The following is a 14,394-nucleotide window of genomic DNA, read 5'->3' on the forward strand; positions in this document are numbered from 1 at the left end:
TATTAGTGTGAAAAAGAATCCAGTAGTGACATTCTGGGCAGTTGTGCTAATAGCATTTACTCCAGACAGACTCCCAAACCTGACTCATTCGAAAATGCAGAGGTGGGGCCCATTACCCTGGAAAGTCTTATTCAGTAGATCTGAGGCCAGGTATAGAAGTCTGTTTTTAAAAGAATATGAAAAGGAATATATGTATGTGTATGTATGACTGAAACATTATGCTGTACACCAGAAATTGACACAACATTGTAAACTGACTATACTTCAATAACAAAAATTAAAAGATAAAATAAAATAAATGAGCTATTACCAAGGCTTACTCAGCCACCAAAAATACCCCAAAAAACAAACAAACAAAAAACAGGCACTTTGGATGATTCTCAGGGTCACCCAAATTTTTGAACCACTGGGCCAGAGCACAGCGTTAGGGAAACAGCTATCTGCTTTCTGCTATGGACTCGGAAGCTGTCAGTGGGTGTTGAATTTAAACACATAGCGTAATTAAATTGCGTTTTGCAAGTTATTTCTTTTTTTTCTTTTTTTTTTTTTTGGCCTTGTAGCCAGTGTTTATCTGGTTAATTACAGGTAGTAAGAGGCCATCTTCCCAATATTTCAGTGAAGAAATGAACATCACATCTGCTATAAATTTGTAGCACTACAGTGTTGTCATATTCCTGGACACTTGTGATCAAATGATATTACCGAATTTTTTTTTTGCAAAAAAAAAAGAAACATTCCTACCAGTAACTTAGGGGCTTTAAAATAAATATCACACCATAGTCATACCATCCTTTATGTGCATGCATATTTATGGATGCAAAAAGTGAAGTAAAGAGGAGGCACACCACAAGTCATGAATGTATTTGCACACTTTATTTTTAAAGTTGATATACTAATCTATCCTGGTTTCGAATTTTCTTCTAATCTTCCAAACTTTAGAAAAAATCTAAATATTCACTTAGAGGTATCTTGGCCAGTTGTAACTTTCAGGCAGGACAGTGGGAATTTGGCTTCCCAAATGTGGGTCGAGGAGTGGTGTTTAGATATAAATCTAACTGAATTACATAGAGTACTCAAGAGTAATGAGCATATTTTAGTGAATCACACAATCACCATCAGGGTACACTTCATCTTCTCTAAATCATGGCAAGCAAGGCCAGATTCAATATGAATGTTGCTATATATTTATGTAAATATATTTTTAAGGCAAAAGCTATTTGGTCTCTCACATTTTAAGATTTATTCTTTCCATTGGTAATTTATTACCTGCTTATAAAAAATATTATCTTTGAACATTAGTAAAAACTAGATACGGTAGAGGAAATAAATATTCAAATAGATAAGCTATGGTATTGATTCCACGTCTCAAGACATTATGATAGAAAGAAGCAGTTTTTTTTTGTTTTGTTTTTCCAAGGGCTTTAAAAAAAAAAATGGGCACTTTTCCCAGGATTTCTGTTTCCTGTACATAATATGGATGTTTGTTTGTTTTTACAAGTTAACGGGACCAATGTTTTAAATTGTTATTGAAACAGGCTCTAAACAATCAAGCAGTTTATATTGGCATAGCTTTGTATGAAACCACTGGCATTTCTCTGGGGAGAATAAGCTGAAAACGCTTCGCCTATCAGGCAGGGGATTTCAATTTTTACGTTCAGGACACAGAAGCATGGATTTGAGTATCTTCCCCAAATTTCTGACTTTGTGTAATCATTCTGGCAACTCCACAGCTAGGTTAAACACGAGACAACAAAAAAACAGTTTCCAAGAGCTTTCTCTAAAGTTTTACTTTTCAGTTGCAGAGCGTAAAATAACTTTCTGAAGTGCCTTCTGCAAGTCCTGGTGGTGGCACGGATTGTGGTTGGTTTGGGGAGATTTTGTTTTCAGGAGAGAGTGTACTTTTCTATGAAAGAGACAAGGGAAAGTTTTACCTGTCTGTCTCTCTCCTGCTTTTTTTTTTCCCCCTCTCTTTCTTTCTTTTTCTTTTAAAGATTGGTGATAAGGAATTCTAACTACTTAATGAGATGGGAGAGGCCTCACTCCATTGGAGTGGAGGAGTCCAGGTGGAAGTTGATGGATTGGACAGGTAAAGAGAAGAGTCCCGCCCCTCATGCCTATAGTTGGGTATATATCAGGGAACCTAAAATTATGTACAGGGACAGAAAGAGAGAGGGACTTGAGTTCTGTTATCTTCCTAGTAGACTCCTACTGTAAGGGTCTCAGAGGGGGTGGGGGGGTTGGCAAAATCCTGGAGCCAGAAGAGAGGACAGCGGCATTGATCAATTTTACAGCTAACATGTTGTACCTGGAAAACAATGCCCAGACTCAATTTAGTGAGGTAAGGCTTTCAGATTTTAGCACTCCATTTAGAGATGCTATTTCATTTCTATTTTTTTACATAAAAGCTTACATATTTGTGGTTCTCGGTCACCCAATGTAATGTTTTGGCAAAATGTGTATAGGAATCTCTTTTTCTTGGTTAATGTTTTCTGTGGTGACTATTAGATTTTTTTGTTTGTTTGTTTTTAATGAGTAGAAGATGAAACAGTAGGAGAAAAGGAAGGAGAAAAATTTCTGGGTGATGTTATGTATGTGAAGAGGCCTGATATTTAGGAGTTTGTAAAATCACTTTGTATAGAACAGATTGTGAGAGACAGATCACATTGTTAGATCCACTGAAATGACTCCTCTGTTGGGTATTCTTGTACCAGTAAGACAAATTAGTTGATTTTGTCTCAGTTAAGCTCTCAGTTCTTTCTCCAGACTTCATCCTAAAAGCAAATGAAGCTTTTTTTTGCAAAATAACCAGGTTTTTAAGATTTTTAAGCCAACTTCATTTTGAATTCTGTCAGAGACCCACGGAGATCCTGAGGGGACTTGACTAAGGTGTCTGTTATCTGGTGATTGATTTTGACTTTCCCTGTATAATGACAGAGTTATTCCAGGGTGATGCATTATTAAATATTCATGCATGCGTACATGTAAATGTGGATCCTAGCAGATAGGATTTTATTTAAGGAATTGGTGTTCGCCTCCCTGATCCCTCCTCGACAAGCTTGTCTCAGGGATTTAAATCTCTGGGCAGAGGGATAAGAAAAAAACATCCTGAAGAGACTGTAATGCTTTGAGGAAGTTTCCTAAGGTTGAGGGAGGTCTAACAACAATATTAGTTTACATTCCTCAGAATAGGGCAGCTGTGTTGACACTAATCAGATGGAGGGGGGGGGTGTGCAGTGTGGAGAGAGGCAGTTCAGCGTTTCTGTTGAAAATGCTAGCAGGTGAACGCTTGGAAAGTAGACTGTAGCACTGAAATCGAGCTCCTTACAAATCAAAACAAAGTGCGTAGGACTCTAGGCAGACGGCACAAGGAAGCGTCCCCAGCGGGCTGCAGAGCAGGGCCTGCTCTCCCATTGACCATGCTATTGCCCAGACACCTGAACTGTGTAAATATAGCAGGGGAAATATCGAGTTATCTACAGAAGGAAAAGGAAGTGCCTATTTTCCTTTAAAACATTCAAGCAGGCTGGCTTGTCCTCAGTGGAGAAACTTGAGTTTCTTGTTTGGCTTTAATATTGTGAGTTAGCTTAAAATGTTACCAAGCAGTTGTGTTTTTTTTTTTTTTTAAATGGAGGTAACTTTTATGATTATCTTGTTTCAACTTGAATCCAATGTCGTCCAGTTTTAAGCATTAAAAAAATGTTCTGTCGCTCAGAGTGTATGTGACTTTGTGTTTGTTCGGAAGCTCTTTCAGGCACGGCCACTTACAAGCAGGCTGGGATCTGTGTGTGTCTAAGTATAAAAGGGTAGAAGCCACAGTTGGGTTAGCGCTATCTGTAAGAAAAGTATGAAGCTGATATAAAGTGGAAAGAAATGGCAATTTCTCATGAAACAAAAAACAACGCACGAAAGCAGTGATTAGAAGGTGTTTGTAGGAGTGAGTGGCTTTTACAGAGGCAAAGGAGTCATGCTGTACATGGACGTATGGCCTCCTCATGGTTAAAGAAAATAGCTTTACATGAGTCTGTGTTCTCCAGAACTTCAGGTAACGCGTGGTCAGTGCTCGAGAGGTAGCAGCTGTCTGTGTTCTCTTAAAATGCTGCTCATGAACACAGAGGATGCCGATGAAAAAATATGGCGGAATTTCTCTACCCTCCTGCGTCTTTCTCCATCATGATTTTTATACCCTTCCGCTAGTGTGTGTCTCCTGAGTTATCTTCGTGGCTTCATTTCCGTTCAGTTGCTCAAGACTGGCTCTCTTTTGTGCAGGGATTGTGTTTTGAAATCTAGTCCTTTGTAGAAATGCAGGTCTATGTCTAGGTATATGCAATGCCTGGGACCGCAGGGTCCTGAAGAAGCCAGGAATTTCCTGCCAAAATTACAATGTTTTAGCATGCGCCTTCAGATAACGTTTATTGGTAACTAACTGTCAATGCAGAATCAGCCATTTATGATTAACATCCAAGAATTGTTAAAAAAAAAAAAAAGGGCAGATGAAGAATAAAAAGTTATGTTGCTCCTGGAGAGAGTGAAAACTGTCAGGAAACAAAAACCTGTTCTCTGATTTCAAATAATTTTAAAATTTATTTTGCTAGCAACTTCCTTGGACTGATAACTGAAAAACAACAGAAGAACACTGTTCCTCCTCTTTCTCCTTCTCCACAACTTTCCAGAGCTTTCCCCCAAGCAGAGCTGGAATTGAGGAAACTGTTAACTGAACAGGAAAGGGTCCGGAAGGGAGGAGAAAGGAGCGAGCAGGATGTAACAGGCACGGCTTAAGGTTCCACCCTTAGGTCACAATGAAGAGGCCTCAAGCAAGCACACACAGCCTCTGGGACTGGTCTCGGACATGGAGAGGAGAGTGAGGCGCCAAAGAAAGGAAATTCTTCACAGATCAAATTTTGGTTCAATTTTCTTGCCAGAAAACTGGGCTGTGTGTGTGTGTGTGTGTGTGTGTGTGTGTGTTACAGAGAGAGTCTCAGACTCCTCCCTAAAAGGATGACATTTTATTAAAAATCCCCATCTGGGCTTCTGCATGAAGATGAAAGGTACTTTGGTGAATGGGATATGCTGCTCTAGGGCTTCTGGGCTCATGTGCTGGAACGCCTCATTTTACACATCGAGGTTAAGGATTCCTCTTTCTGTAGCTGAGAGAGCTAAAGCTATAAAAATGAGTCCCATTTACTTAACCTTTTTCTCTTCAATACTAAAAGGGATGTAAGACACTCTTAAAAGGGCTATTGTGATTCATGGTAAGTGCTCCAAAGAAGTTTCCGGAAGGAACTGACGTGCAAATCGAGATGTGAGGGGGAAGAAAAGCGCTGAGGCAGCAGTTCCAGCTCTCGGAGTCCTGGTCATTGCCAATTAAGTGACCTCCTTGGCAAGGGAAATAGTCTTTTCCTCTCCCAGTACCGTTCCTAAGGGCTGAATCACAGGTTTCTCCCATGGGAGCGGTTTTTCTCTTTGTAGTGAATAAACGTAGCATGCTTAGCTCTCCCGTGCAGTGCTGCGTCTGAGATGCGTACCAGGGTAGGTGAAATCCGCTGTGGGTCAGGAGCAGAAGCTGCAGACGCAGCCGAGGTGTCAGCGGGGCTGCGCTCCCCGCTCCGCGCTGCGGCCGCAGATGGACTACGTGTTTTACGAGTGGTTGCCCTCAAGCCCAGAGGGGACTGGGAGAAAGAGATCTTAGATCACAGATCACAGATCATACTTTCCTTCACTACTATTGGAAAAATGAGTGGTGATAATAAATCACTTTTCCTTTACCTAGATAAGGAAAAAAGCATGTTTGGTTTATTTTGTTTTCTAGAAGAGCAGTGATCCCCTATGGGGGTGTGGAGAGTGCAGTAGGAAGGGTGAATGAATGGCTGGTTAAAAATATATATTGGTTGCTCTTTCATCAAACTACTTAGTATTTCCTGAATACAAAGTTTGCTAAAACTTTCCTAGACAATAGCATACAAGGAATTTAGAGTCTGTACTCTCCCTAGTACGAGAGTATGTATTTGAAGTCATGAGATTTTCTGTTTATCAAGGAAAGATATGGGTCAAACAATTGAGAAATATGTTACCATAAATGTACCCAAGCTTTCACTGAGGTGCGTTTAATTGCTTTGGGAGGGAATCTGTGCTGGCGGGGTTGGGGGGGATGGGTGAAAATCCTCCTCTTCCTAGTAACAGTATGAAATTAAACTTTTTCCTCCACTGACTGCATTCTCAATGCCTAATTGTTTTATGTCAGTCAGTAAGAAAGAGCAAACAGACACCCAAAAGACAGCTCAGTGGAAAATAACTTGGTTATTTCCGTAAAAGTCTTACTATCTTGAAGATGAAACTTCCTCCAAGGCCAATGGACTCAGAATTTTCTTTTGAATACGTGATGAGAAAAAAGTCAGATGACTAGATGACTGATACAGCAGTATTGTCCAGTGCCAATTTAGTGGAATGAGTTGCCTATGAAGGATATTCCATAGGAGAGTTGATTTGGGTTCTGAAAGAGAATGCATTGAAGTGTCAAGTTACAGCAGTTGATCTAAGGGTTAAGGGATAAATTTCATTCCAAATCTTCTCCTAAAAACACAATTTGGAGGCAGAAAGTAACAGGGAAGTGTGGCTTATTAGTGGGTTAACTCTATAAACATTTTATAATTTGCACTTATACCTTTTAAGTAAGTCGAAATGTATCAATATTCATGAAGAATAGTACTGAGGAGGAGAAACTTAGGTTAGAAAAAGGACTGACTTACTCTTTTTAAATAAATGCAACCAAGTAAGACACAGTTGTACAGTTTACAGTTCCTGGGGGAATGAATAGATACAGGACAGTTATAATAGAGGACAGATCTTTAGTGTCATATGAGAAGTGTGAGCAAACAGAAAGAACCCTGAAGCAGGAGGATCATGAAAGTCCACATGTATCTGTGTGATGCAGCTACTCTCAGAAGGACAGGTAGGACTTTCTAAAGCTTTAGAAATAGAAGAGAGAAGGAGGATCTCGGGTGAAGCAGCAAGCATCAGCAGAGGTGGGGTGACTACTGGTGTACTCAGAAATGCCAAATAGTTCTGATGGAACTGGAAGTATGAAAGAATTAGAAAATAGAAAATAAAGGCAGAAATGTAAGGTAGAGTGGCTCACGGAGTGCCATGACACGTTCTCTATAGTGGCAATGATAAACCCCAGAAGAATTTCAAATGGAGGAATGGTGTAGTTGGAGCACTTGGCGAAGGTAACTGCCTTTGTTCAGGACTGCCTACGAGTATAAAAATGCATTTCTCTGCATTGCACATTGGCTGCTTGCTTTGCAAGAACATCCGCCAAGTCTCTGGAGCCTTTGGAGGGGCAGAAATGGATCATTTCCAAAGTCTCATGCAACTTTTGTTTTCTCTGCCCATAGCTCTTTTTAACAGCTGTGGTTCCTGCCATAGATAAGTTGGGAACCATTGGTCTTTGTCCTTATTTATACATGCTGTTCAAATCTAATTATTAATAGCACCCCTTTTTCTTTCAAAAGTGTTCCGCTTAGAAGATAAAGTATATAGTCATCCTATAAATAAAGACCCACTGTTTATTTCAGTATTTTCCCCAACCTCCCTCCGCCCCAAAAAAGGTAGTGTATATTTGGCTGTAAACTAGTTACAGTGATTTTCCTATCCCAACCACAAATCATTTAGATTATTTCCCTTACAAAAAAAAGCATTTCCTTACAGCTCGACACTTACTGAGAGCTAGTTAAGTGCAGTCATGGTGCTGGTGCTGGGCACTGTAAGTAAAGCAAAAATAACAAAGTTGCAGCCACTGGCCTCTGAGAATTCACAATCCTAGTGTGTATATGAGGTATTCATAAGTGACTCTGGTATAAAATAGAATATGGTAAGAGGCACCAAAGGCTCTCCAAGACCGTGAAATGGGTCAAACTGCTCATGACAAAGGTAATATTTCACATAGTTTGAGAACCAGAATTTAGCCACAGGGGGAAGGAAGGAAGGTCATTCTGGGTCGAAGGCAGAAAATTAATTAAAAAATACAAAGAACAACTGCATAGGACCAAATGAAAGAAAGCACATGATATATTGACTTGCAAAGAGAATGTTGATTTAAATACTGATCTATATTTAATAGGTATGTCAAAGTGGAAAGCTAAAAAAAAAAAAAGAATGGTAAAGGCTTTTGTCTCACTACGAGCTACAACCCATGCGTATTTTGAACGTATGGGCAGTGTTCAGAACCTGAGATTCAAAACTTTATCTTCATGCTCTAGAAGGGACACGTGTCAATCCTGCAGGAAGGGAGAAAAATCACCCAAATGCTTGCTTGGTATGGGGAAAATTAAGTGTTTCCTGTTCCCATTCCTTAGACCTCTGTAGAGACAGATGCAGTGTCTCACTCTTGTAAAGACTTGGTAATTAATTACATTCTTAAACAAAACTGGGAACAAAATTCTCTGTTAATGAGGATGAACTTTATTTATTAAATAGTCATCTTAGATTCAGAATGAGAGAACTCTGCTCCAGTCACTGCTCTAAAAGCAGATAGTAATTCTGGAGCTAAATGTGACACAATATGCCAAGTGCGACATTTGTTCAAGATGAGAACCCAACTGGGAAATATCAGAGCAGAAGTGAATATGAATGTATCATTTAAGAACCAAACAGCCCCCTCCCCCAAATTTAGCCAAAATCACCAGCAATAAAAATTCAGTATCTTGGGGTATCAAATTAAAAGAATCGTTACCATAACTTTTTTTCAAATTACACTTTGGACAAGGATCTGCCTTTTAATTTAAGATTTGAACAGAAATATTGGGGGAAGACAAGTCTTTACTTAAATATTAGCATCGTCTCCTTCCACAACTTCCTGCATCACTTCCATCTCACCCAGGAAGAAAGAATGGCGAGGTCGGTGAGGGGAGCTTCAGGGGGCAGGAAGCTTAGTGGTTGATTTAAAGGCAAAGGGGGTGGGCAGGAGGGAGAAGGAATTTCTATGAGAAATGGGGGGATATCCAGGCTCGTATCTCATTCCTTTCTTGTCCCTACCACACTAACCCTCTACTAACAGAGTGAATTTTAAAAATATCCAATGTTGAAATGTGGTTTGTTCTGCTTTTAACTTGACAAAAATAGGGGAAACAGTGAAGTTTCACAAACTACCACACTGCTGTACAACCTCCTTTGCAGAAAAACAGTAGTTACCTGAAGTGTCTGAAGAGTCTTTGCAGAAGCAGTACTTCGTACATCCCTGCATTGGGTGTTTTTATTTGATCTGGTAGTAGAGCACACCTGTCCTGTCCCCAAAGCACTCCCTTCCATTTTCTGTTCCCTCAAAATCTTAGAAATTTCTTATTGCTAAGTTTATTGCTAAGTTTATTTCATGTTTGATAATGACTAACTTTATACATTCTGTTTTCGTTTCTTTTCCAAAGACAAAGTAGAATTTCACTGCCATGTACATTCTGTGAGAGCTTCTCCGGATAATAGCTATCTGTCAATTTAAAATTCGGTAACTAGTGTTAAGGTGTAGCACGCGTGGGTTCTAGGGAAGGGAATAACTGGCAACAATAAAACATTTTTGGAATATCAGTGCCTGTGTGTAGAGTGAACACCGGTATCTTATGCAAAACTGGGCATCTGAAGTCCATCTTGTCTGCAATGGAAAAAGAAGAGAAAAAAAAAAGATTTCTGTATAAAAGCTGAAAGAGGGGATTTTGAGTCAAGCTGTGGTGTGTTGCCAGAGGCGGAAATTTATGAAACACTCTCGTCAGCTCTTCTGGAAACACTACAAAAGAAATAGCTCTACTTTCTTATTGGTGCTAAAGCCACTAATAGGTGCAGTTTAGTGTAATACCCCTACGAGAATTACCACCCCCAAAGAGAGCCTGCCTTGGAAAGAACTCTGCACAGGCATTTGCTTTTTCCTTTCAAGCTTGCGCAAAACACCCAAAGGGGCCACTTCCAATCCAGGCAGTGATCTTTCTCAAGTTCATTCTTTCTCAGATCACAGAGACAATAGGGGACTATGCCCTGTTTACTCAAATCAGTCTGGATTAGTGTCACTCTCTTGATGGAATCAGAATTAAAAGGAAAACCATTACCCTCTCAAAGGGCAACATCAGATGTTTTGGGAATGGCTTGATTACTTTGCAATAGACCATGTGAGACTCTGTCACAGACTAAAGTTGAGGACACCGCAAGCTCTACACAGAGAGGAAGGGTAACACTGGATAAAGCAGAAAGCCCATAATCAGCCTTAGGCCTGGGAAATTATCTCAGTAGAGAATCCCAAAGTGCTTGGAAGCCTGAAAATCAGACTAGCGAGAATTCCGAGAAGTCACTTTCCCTGCCTTCCTTCTATGCTCCCAACATGCTGCCCCCCCTCCCCCAACCTATGTATCTCCAGGTCAAATCCCTTCCAGTTTTTAAGGCCTTGCTGGGGTGGGGGGGCTGCTTCACCCCTAAGAATGCCTTAGATCCCACCCCTTCCCCCATTCAGAATAACTCCTGCTTCCTCTGAACTCTTTCTCACTGCTTCCTTCATTGCTCTCTCAGACTCTAGGCTGGAAACTCTTGGAGGGTAGACAATCTGTGGTATTTATCTCTGTATCCTCCCTGAGGTCACCAAATAATGTTCTTGAATGCAGCGGAGGCATGTGTCTGTTGCTGCTGCTTGAAGGGGTATCTTCAGATAAAAATAGGGCATATTGTACATACCTGCAGAAATGGCTGTTGGTAACTGATCTGAGCAGGAAGCAACGCCATTACACACATTGTACAAGCCTGGTCTCCACCTGTATGTTCTGAATCATATGGTTTTTCCTGACATCTTGCAAGTCTTTTTTTTCTTTCTTTTTTTTTCTTTTTTTTTTTCAATGAGCTCAGGTATTTGTTTCCATTGTACTTCAAGTGGCAAGAAAGTTTTTAAAAGACAGGGCAGTTTCCTGAGTAAGGAATGACTTGTTCTCTTAACAGAGGTAAACAGTGTAGAGGGTGCTGCTTTCGCTTAATTGATTACCTGGGAGGACAGGGAATGTGTTTGATTTTTTTTACAAAACTGAACCGATTAGATTTTTATCTCACATTGCAGTCCCTTTGTAAAAGTGTTTACTTGCTTCCACACTGTTCCCTGGATTCATTTTGTCCCCTGATGTCTCTTGAGCATCACCAGGGATGTGAGTGGTTTGCTCTGGGGGAAAAGCCTGATGATTTGCAAACACTTTCACATTTATTTTCTATAGTGTTATTTCTAAAAGATGTCTGAGAAAACTTTAAGTCGTTTTGTTCTTAAAAATGGTGAACCATTTTTTTTTCTGTTTAAATAACACACTAATGAACTGTTGTAATTATTAAACTGATTGATTGTTACTTTCCTAATGGGGTAAATAGAACGAAATGAATAGATGAGAGTCTTTTCAAAGTAAGGCATGACTCTGGCATGGCTGGAAACTTTGGTTTTATCTTGCAGTTAAAAATGAAGCAAATGTTATAAAAGTCAAATATAATGAAAAATGTAGCAATCAGCAAAGAACTTGACAAGCAAAAGCAAGAATTTAGGAACCAGTGTTCCTCATTTGCATATGTATGGAATAGTACGACTGAGCAGTGTGGCCCTTATTTCATGCTTTAGTTTTCCATTTGCAAATAAAGGCTAGTGTTTCAACCTGTATTTTGGGGGTGGGGGGTTATAAACTCTGGGAAATGAAGTCATGAATTTAGACCATTTACAAGAAACCATTTGGAAGTCTGAAACTACCATCTCAGTTCCTCAAAACATGCATTTGTAAGCCCTTAATTACAGCATTTTTCTAAACTGAGTTCTAGCTAACTGGGCAGAAAATCATGAAAATTAGAGAGGGAGGGCCCGATTTTGTGGCCTGTGTACCAGAAACTAACATCTTCCTCTAAGCTCGTTTCTGGGTGTTTTTTTGTTTTGTTTTGTTTTTTTCAAAGCAACCTGTATTTGGCCATGAGCACTATCTGTAGGAAGTAAATAATTATATGACCACAAAGATTTGGATTCTTATTGCTGACCTAGATGCATCAGATACAAAATCTAGACCATCAGGTAAGAAACACTGCCTTGGCACAAAAATGCGTATGTGTTTGTTTTAAGGAAGTAGAAGCTCGTTAACAAACTTCCCAGCTAGGTGTGAGCTACCAAGGATTACTCATTGCCTTGTGAGTGACAGGACTGGCTATGCTGCTACTGGTTCCCATAAAAGCTGAAGCTAAGAGCACGATTCCCACCTACCAAAACAAATCAAAGCACAAAGTGAAGGTCATAGCGAGTAGTTGGAGAAGCACTGTGACATTCACCTGGCAGTAGTATGTAAAATTGTGACTCTGATTTGGAGACAGACTTAACTTCAGCAGATACAAAAGCAATGCTTAGTTGTGTTAGAATAAAAGAGAGACTTTCTGAAGGTGTTTGTATTTTGAAGTGTTTTGCATTTAATTCTTTAATATTTCCTGAACATCTACTATGTCCTAGATACTGTTTCAGATACAAGACAACAGCACTAAACCAGCCAGATATAATCACTCATAAATTTTTGGTCTAGCAGAGAAGACCAACATTACAAAGTATTTATACAGATAATTAGTTTCAATGATAATGTGTGTGATGCAAAGGGAAAAATTACTGTGCCATGACAATGTGAAACAAAGAAGAATAACCCTCTGGACAGTCAAGGAAGGCTTCTATTGGACATGGCATTGAAGCTAAAACTGAAAGATGAGATGGGAAACAGCTGGCGTGTGCAAAAGGCTTGAGGACAGAAGGAGGTTGCCTTTGAAAAACGGAAGCAATGCTGTTCTTCAGTGAGCAAAGAGGAGGGTTTCAAATAGTGTGACAGAGGCCACTTAAAGATTTGGGGCTTTTATTCTAAGAGATTAGGAATCAGGTCCAGGTGTTCAAGCATGAAGGTGATGTGGTCACATCTTCAGGGAGTTGCCGGTGTAGCTCCAAGGAGCTGAGTCTCTTAACTCTTGGCAAATAACACATTCTAAGAATGGTTAAAGTTTTATATCCTGTCTTTATTGAGTGGAAAATGTTTTCTTTAGATATAAAAGAAGCATACTTTCACTGAGTGTAACTCTTAGATAAAAATCCCAGGCAGAAGTCTGAGTGACTCTGAGTGAAGGATTCTTAAGAAAGTGGGTTCTTGAGCCAGATTTACTGGTTTCCCATTTAAGCTCTGTCACTTACTACCACGAGCACTTAATCTTGTGGAACTTCAGTCTCCTCGTCTATAAAATATGTATAAAACCTGGGATAATAATTCCACCTAGTTCAGGAGGATTAAGTGAGCACTTAAACACTATAAGGAACATAGTAAAGACTCAAAGAATTTTGTAGTAATAATAATAGCTAATATTCTTTTCAGAGAGGATTGAATATGGATGCTAAATATGGTTTAGATTTTTTAAACTCTTGATAGTCACCATTATTTTTAGTATGTCTTCAGTTTCATATCATGGGGAGCAAAGCTATCTCCTATGATAAAATGTTATCCACATTTAACCACCTCATAATTTCCGATATGGTCTAGACAGATACATTATCAAAGTTATTTTTAGATTTTAAACTCAATTTGAAAACCAACAAAACATTATTGGTGAGTTTCTAAAAATCACAGTTGCCTGCTTTTATAGATGGCATATCCTTCACTAAAGAGCTTCATTGCTGCGTACTTTATTCTCTTAACATTACCAAGTCTGCTTAAAAAGCTATTAAAACAGGGATTTGTTTTTTATAGATTAAAAATTTCCTGAAACATATTTTTGAGCCACTTTTAATAAATAATTCCTAGTTTGATTTAAGAACTGAAACTATATATACTTTTCCTATTATCTGGATCAGGAATTACTGAATATAAAATTATACCTTTCTGCTTTCTGCTAAGCCCAGTCCTTCCTTGGTGTGTGTAATGGTGATGTCAGTTTCTTTTAGAATTGAGATGCTTGTGATTATAATTTTGTTCATTTGTCACTATTACTAGAAAAGAGCACTTAATGAAATCATAGAAGTTAAAGTTTATTTTTTGCTTTTTTTTTTGCTTTTTTTGTTTGTTTTTGTTTTGGGGTAGGTAATTAGGTTTACTTATTATTTACCTTTAAATTATTATTGTTATTTTTTAATGGAGGTACTGGAGATTGAACCCAGGACTTTGTGCATGCTAAGCCAGCACTCTCCCACCAAGCTATTTTTCCTTAATTGAGCTCTACACAGCATAGCTGTATTTGGATTTGAGTTTTAGCTTCACTGCATTTCACACTTCCTGGCTTTGCAAGTGCTATGCCTAATATTTGTTGACACTATTGTCTACCTGATTAATCAACTTTGAATTTATTTGTCTCTCCTGCCCTTGTCAGTGTTGACTGGAGCTTTTAGGGAGATCTCTCCTA

General features: G+C 39.1%; 1 protein-coding gene across 6 annotated transcripts in view; it reads left to right on the forward strand.

Annotated features, from left to right (window-relative positions):
- Window positions 1–2,159: 2,159 nt before the first annotated feature.
- The window catches only part of TP63 (tumor protein p63), a 97,122-nt gene continuing 84,887 nt past the window's right edge, over window positions 2,160–14,394 (forward strand). For all 6 annotated transcript variants that reach the window (XM_006200966.4, XM_031682844.2, XM_072962722.1 and 3 more), the window contains exon 1: window positions 2,160–2,338. In XM_006200966.4, coding sequence (XP_006201028.1) covers window positions 2,297–2,338 — 42 coding nt within the window. In that variant the 5' untranslated portion in view covers window positions 2,160–2,296. The remainder of the gene's footprint in view (window positions 2,339–14,394) is intronic.

The sequence above is a fragment of the Vicugna pacos genome, chromosome 1, assembly GCF_048564905.1.
Source record: "Vicugna pacos chromosome 1, VicPac4, whole genome shotgun sequence".
NCBI classification, from domain to species: Eukaryota; Metazoa; Chordata; class Mammalia; order Artiodactyla; family Camelidae; genus Vicugna; species Vicugna pacos.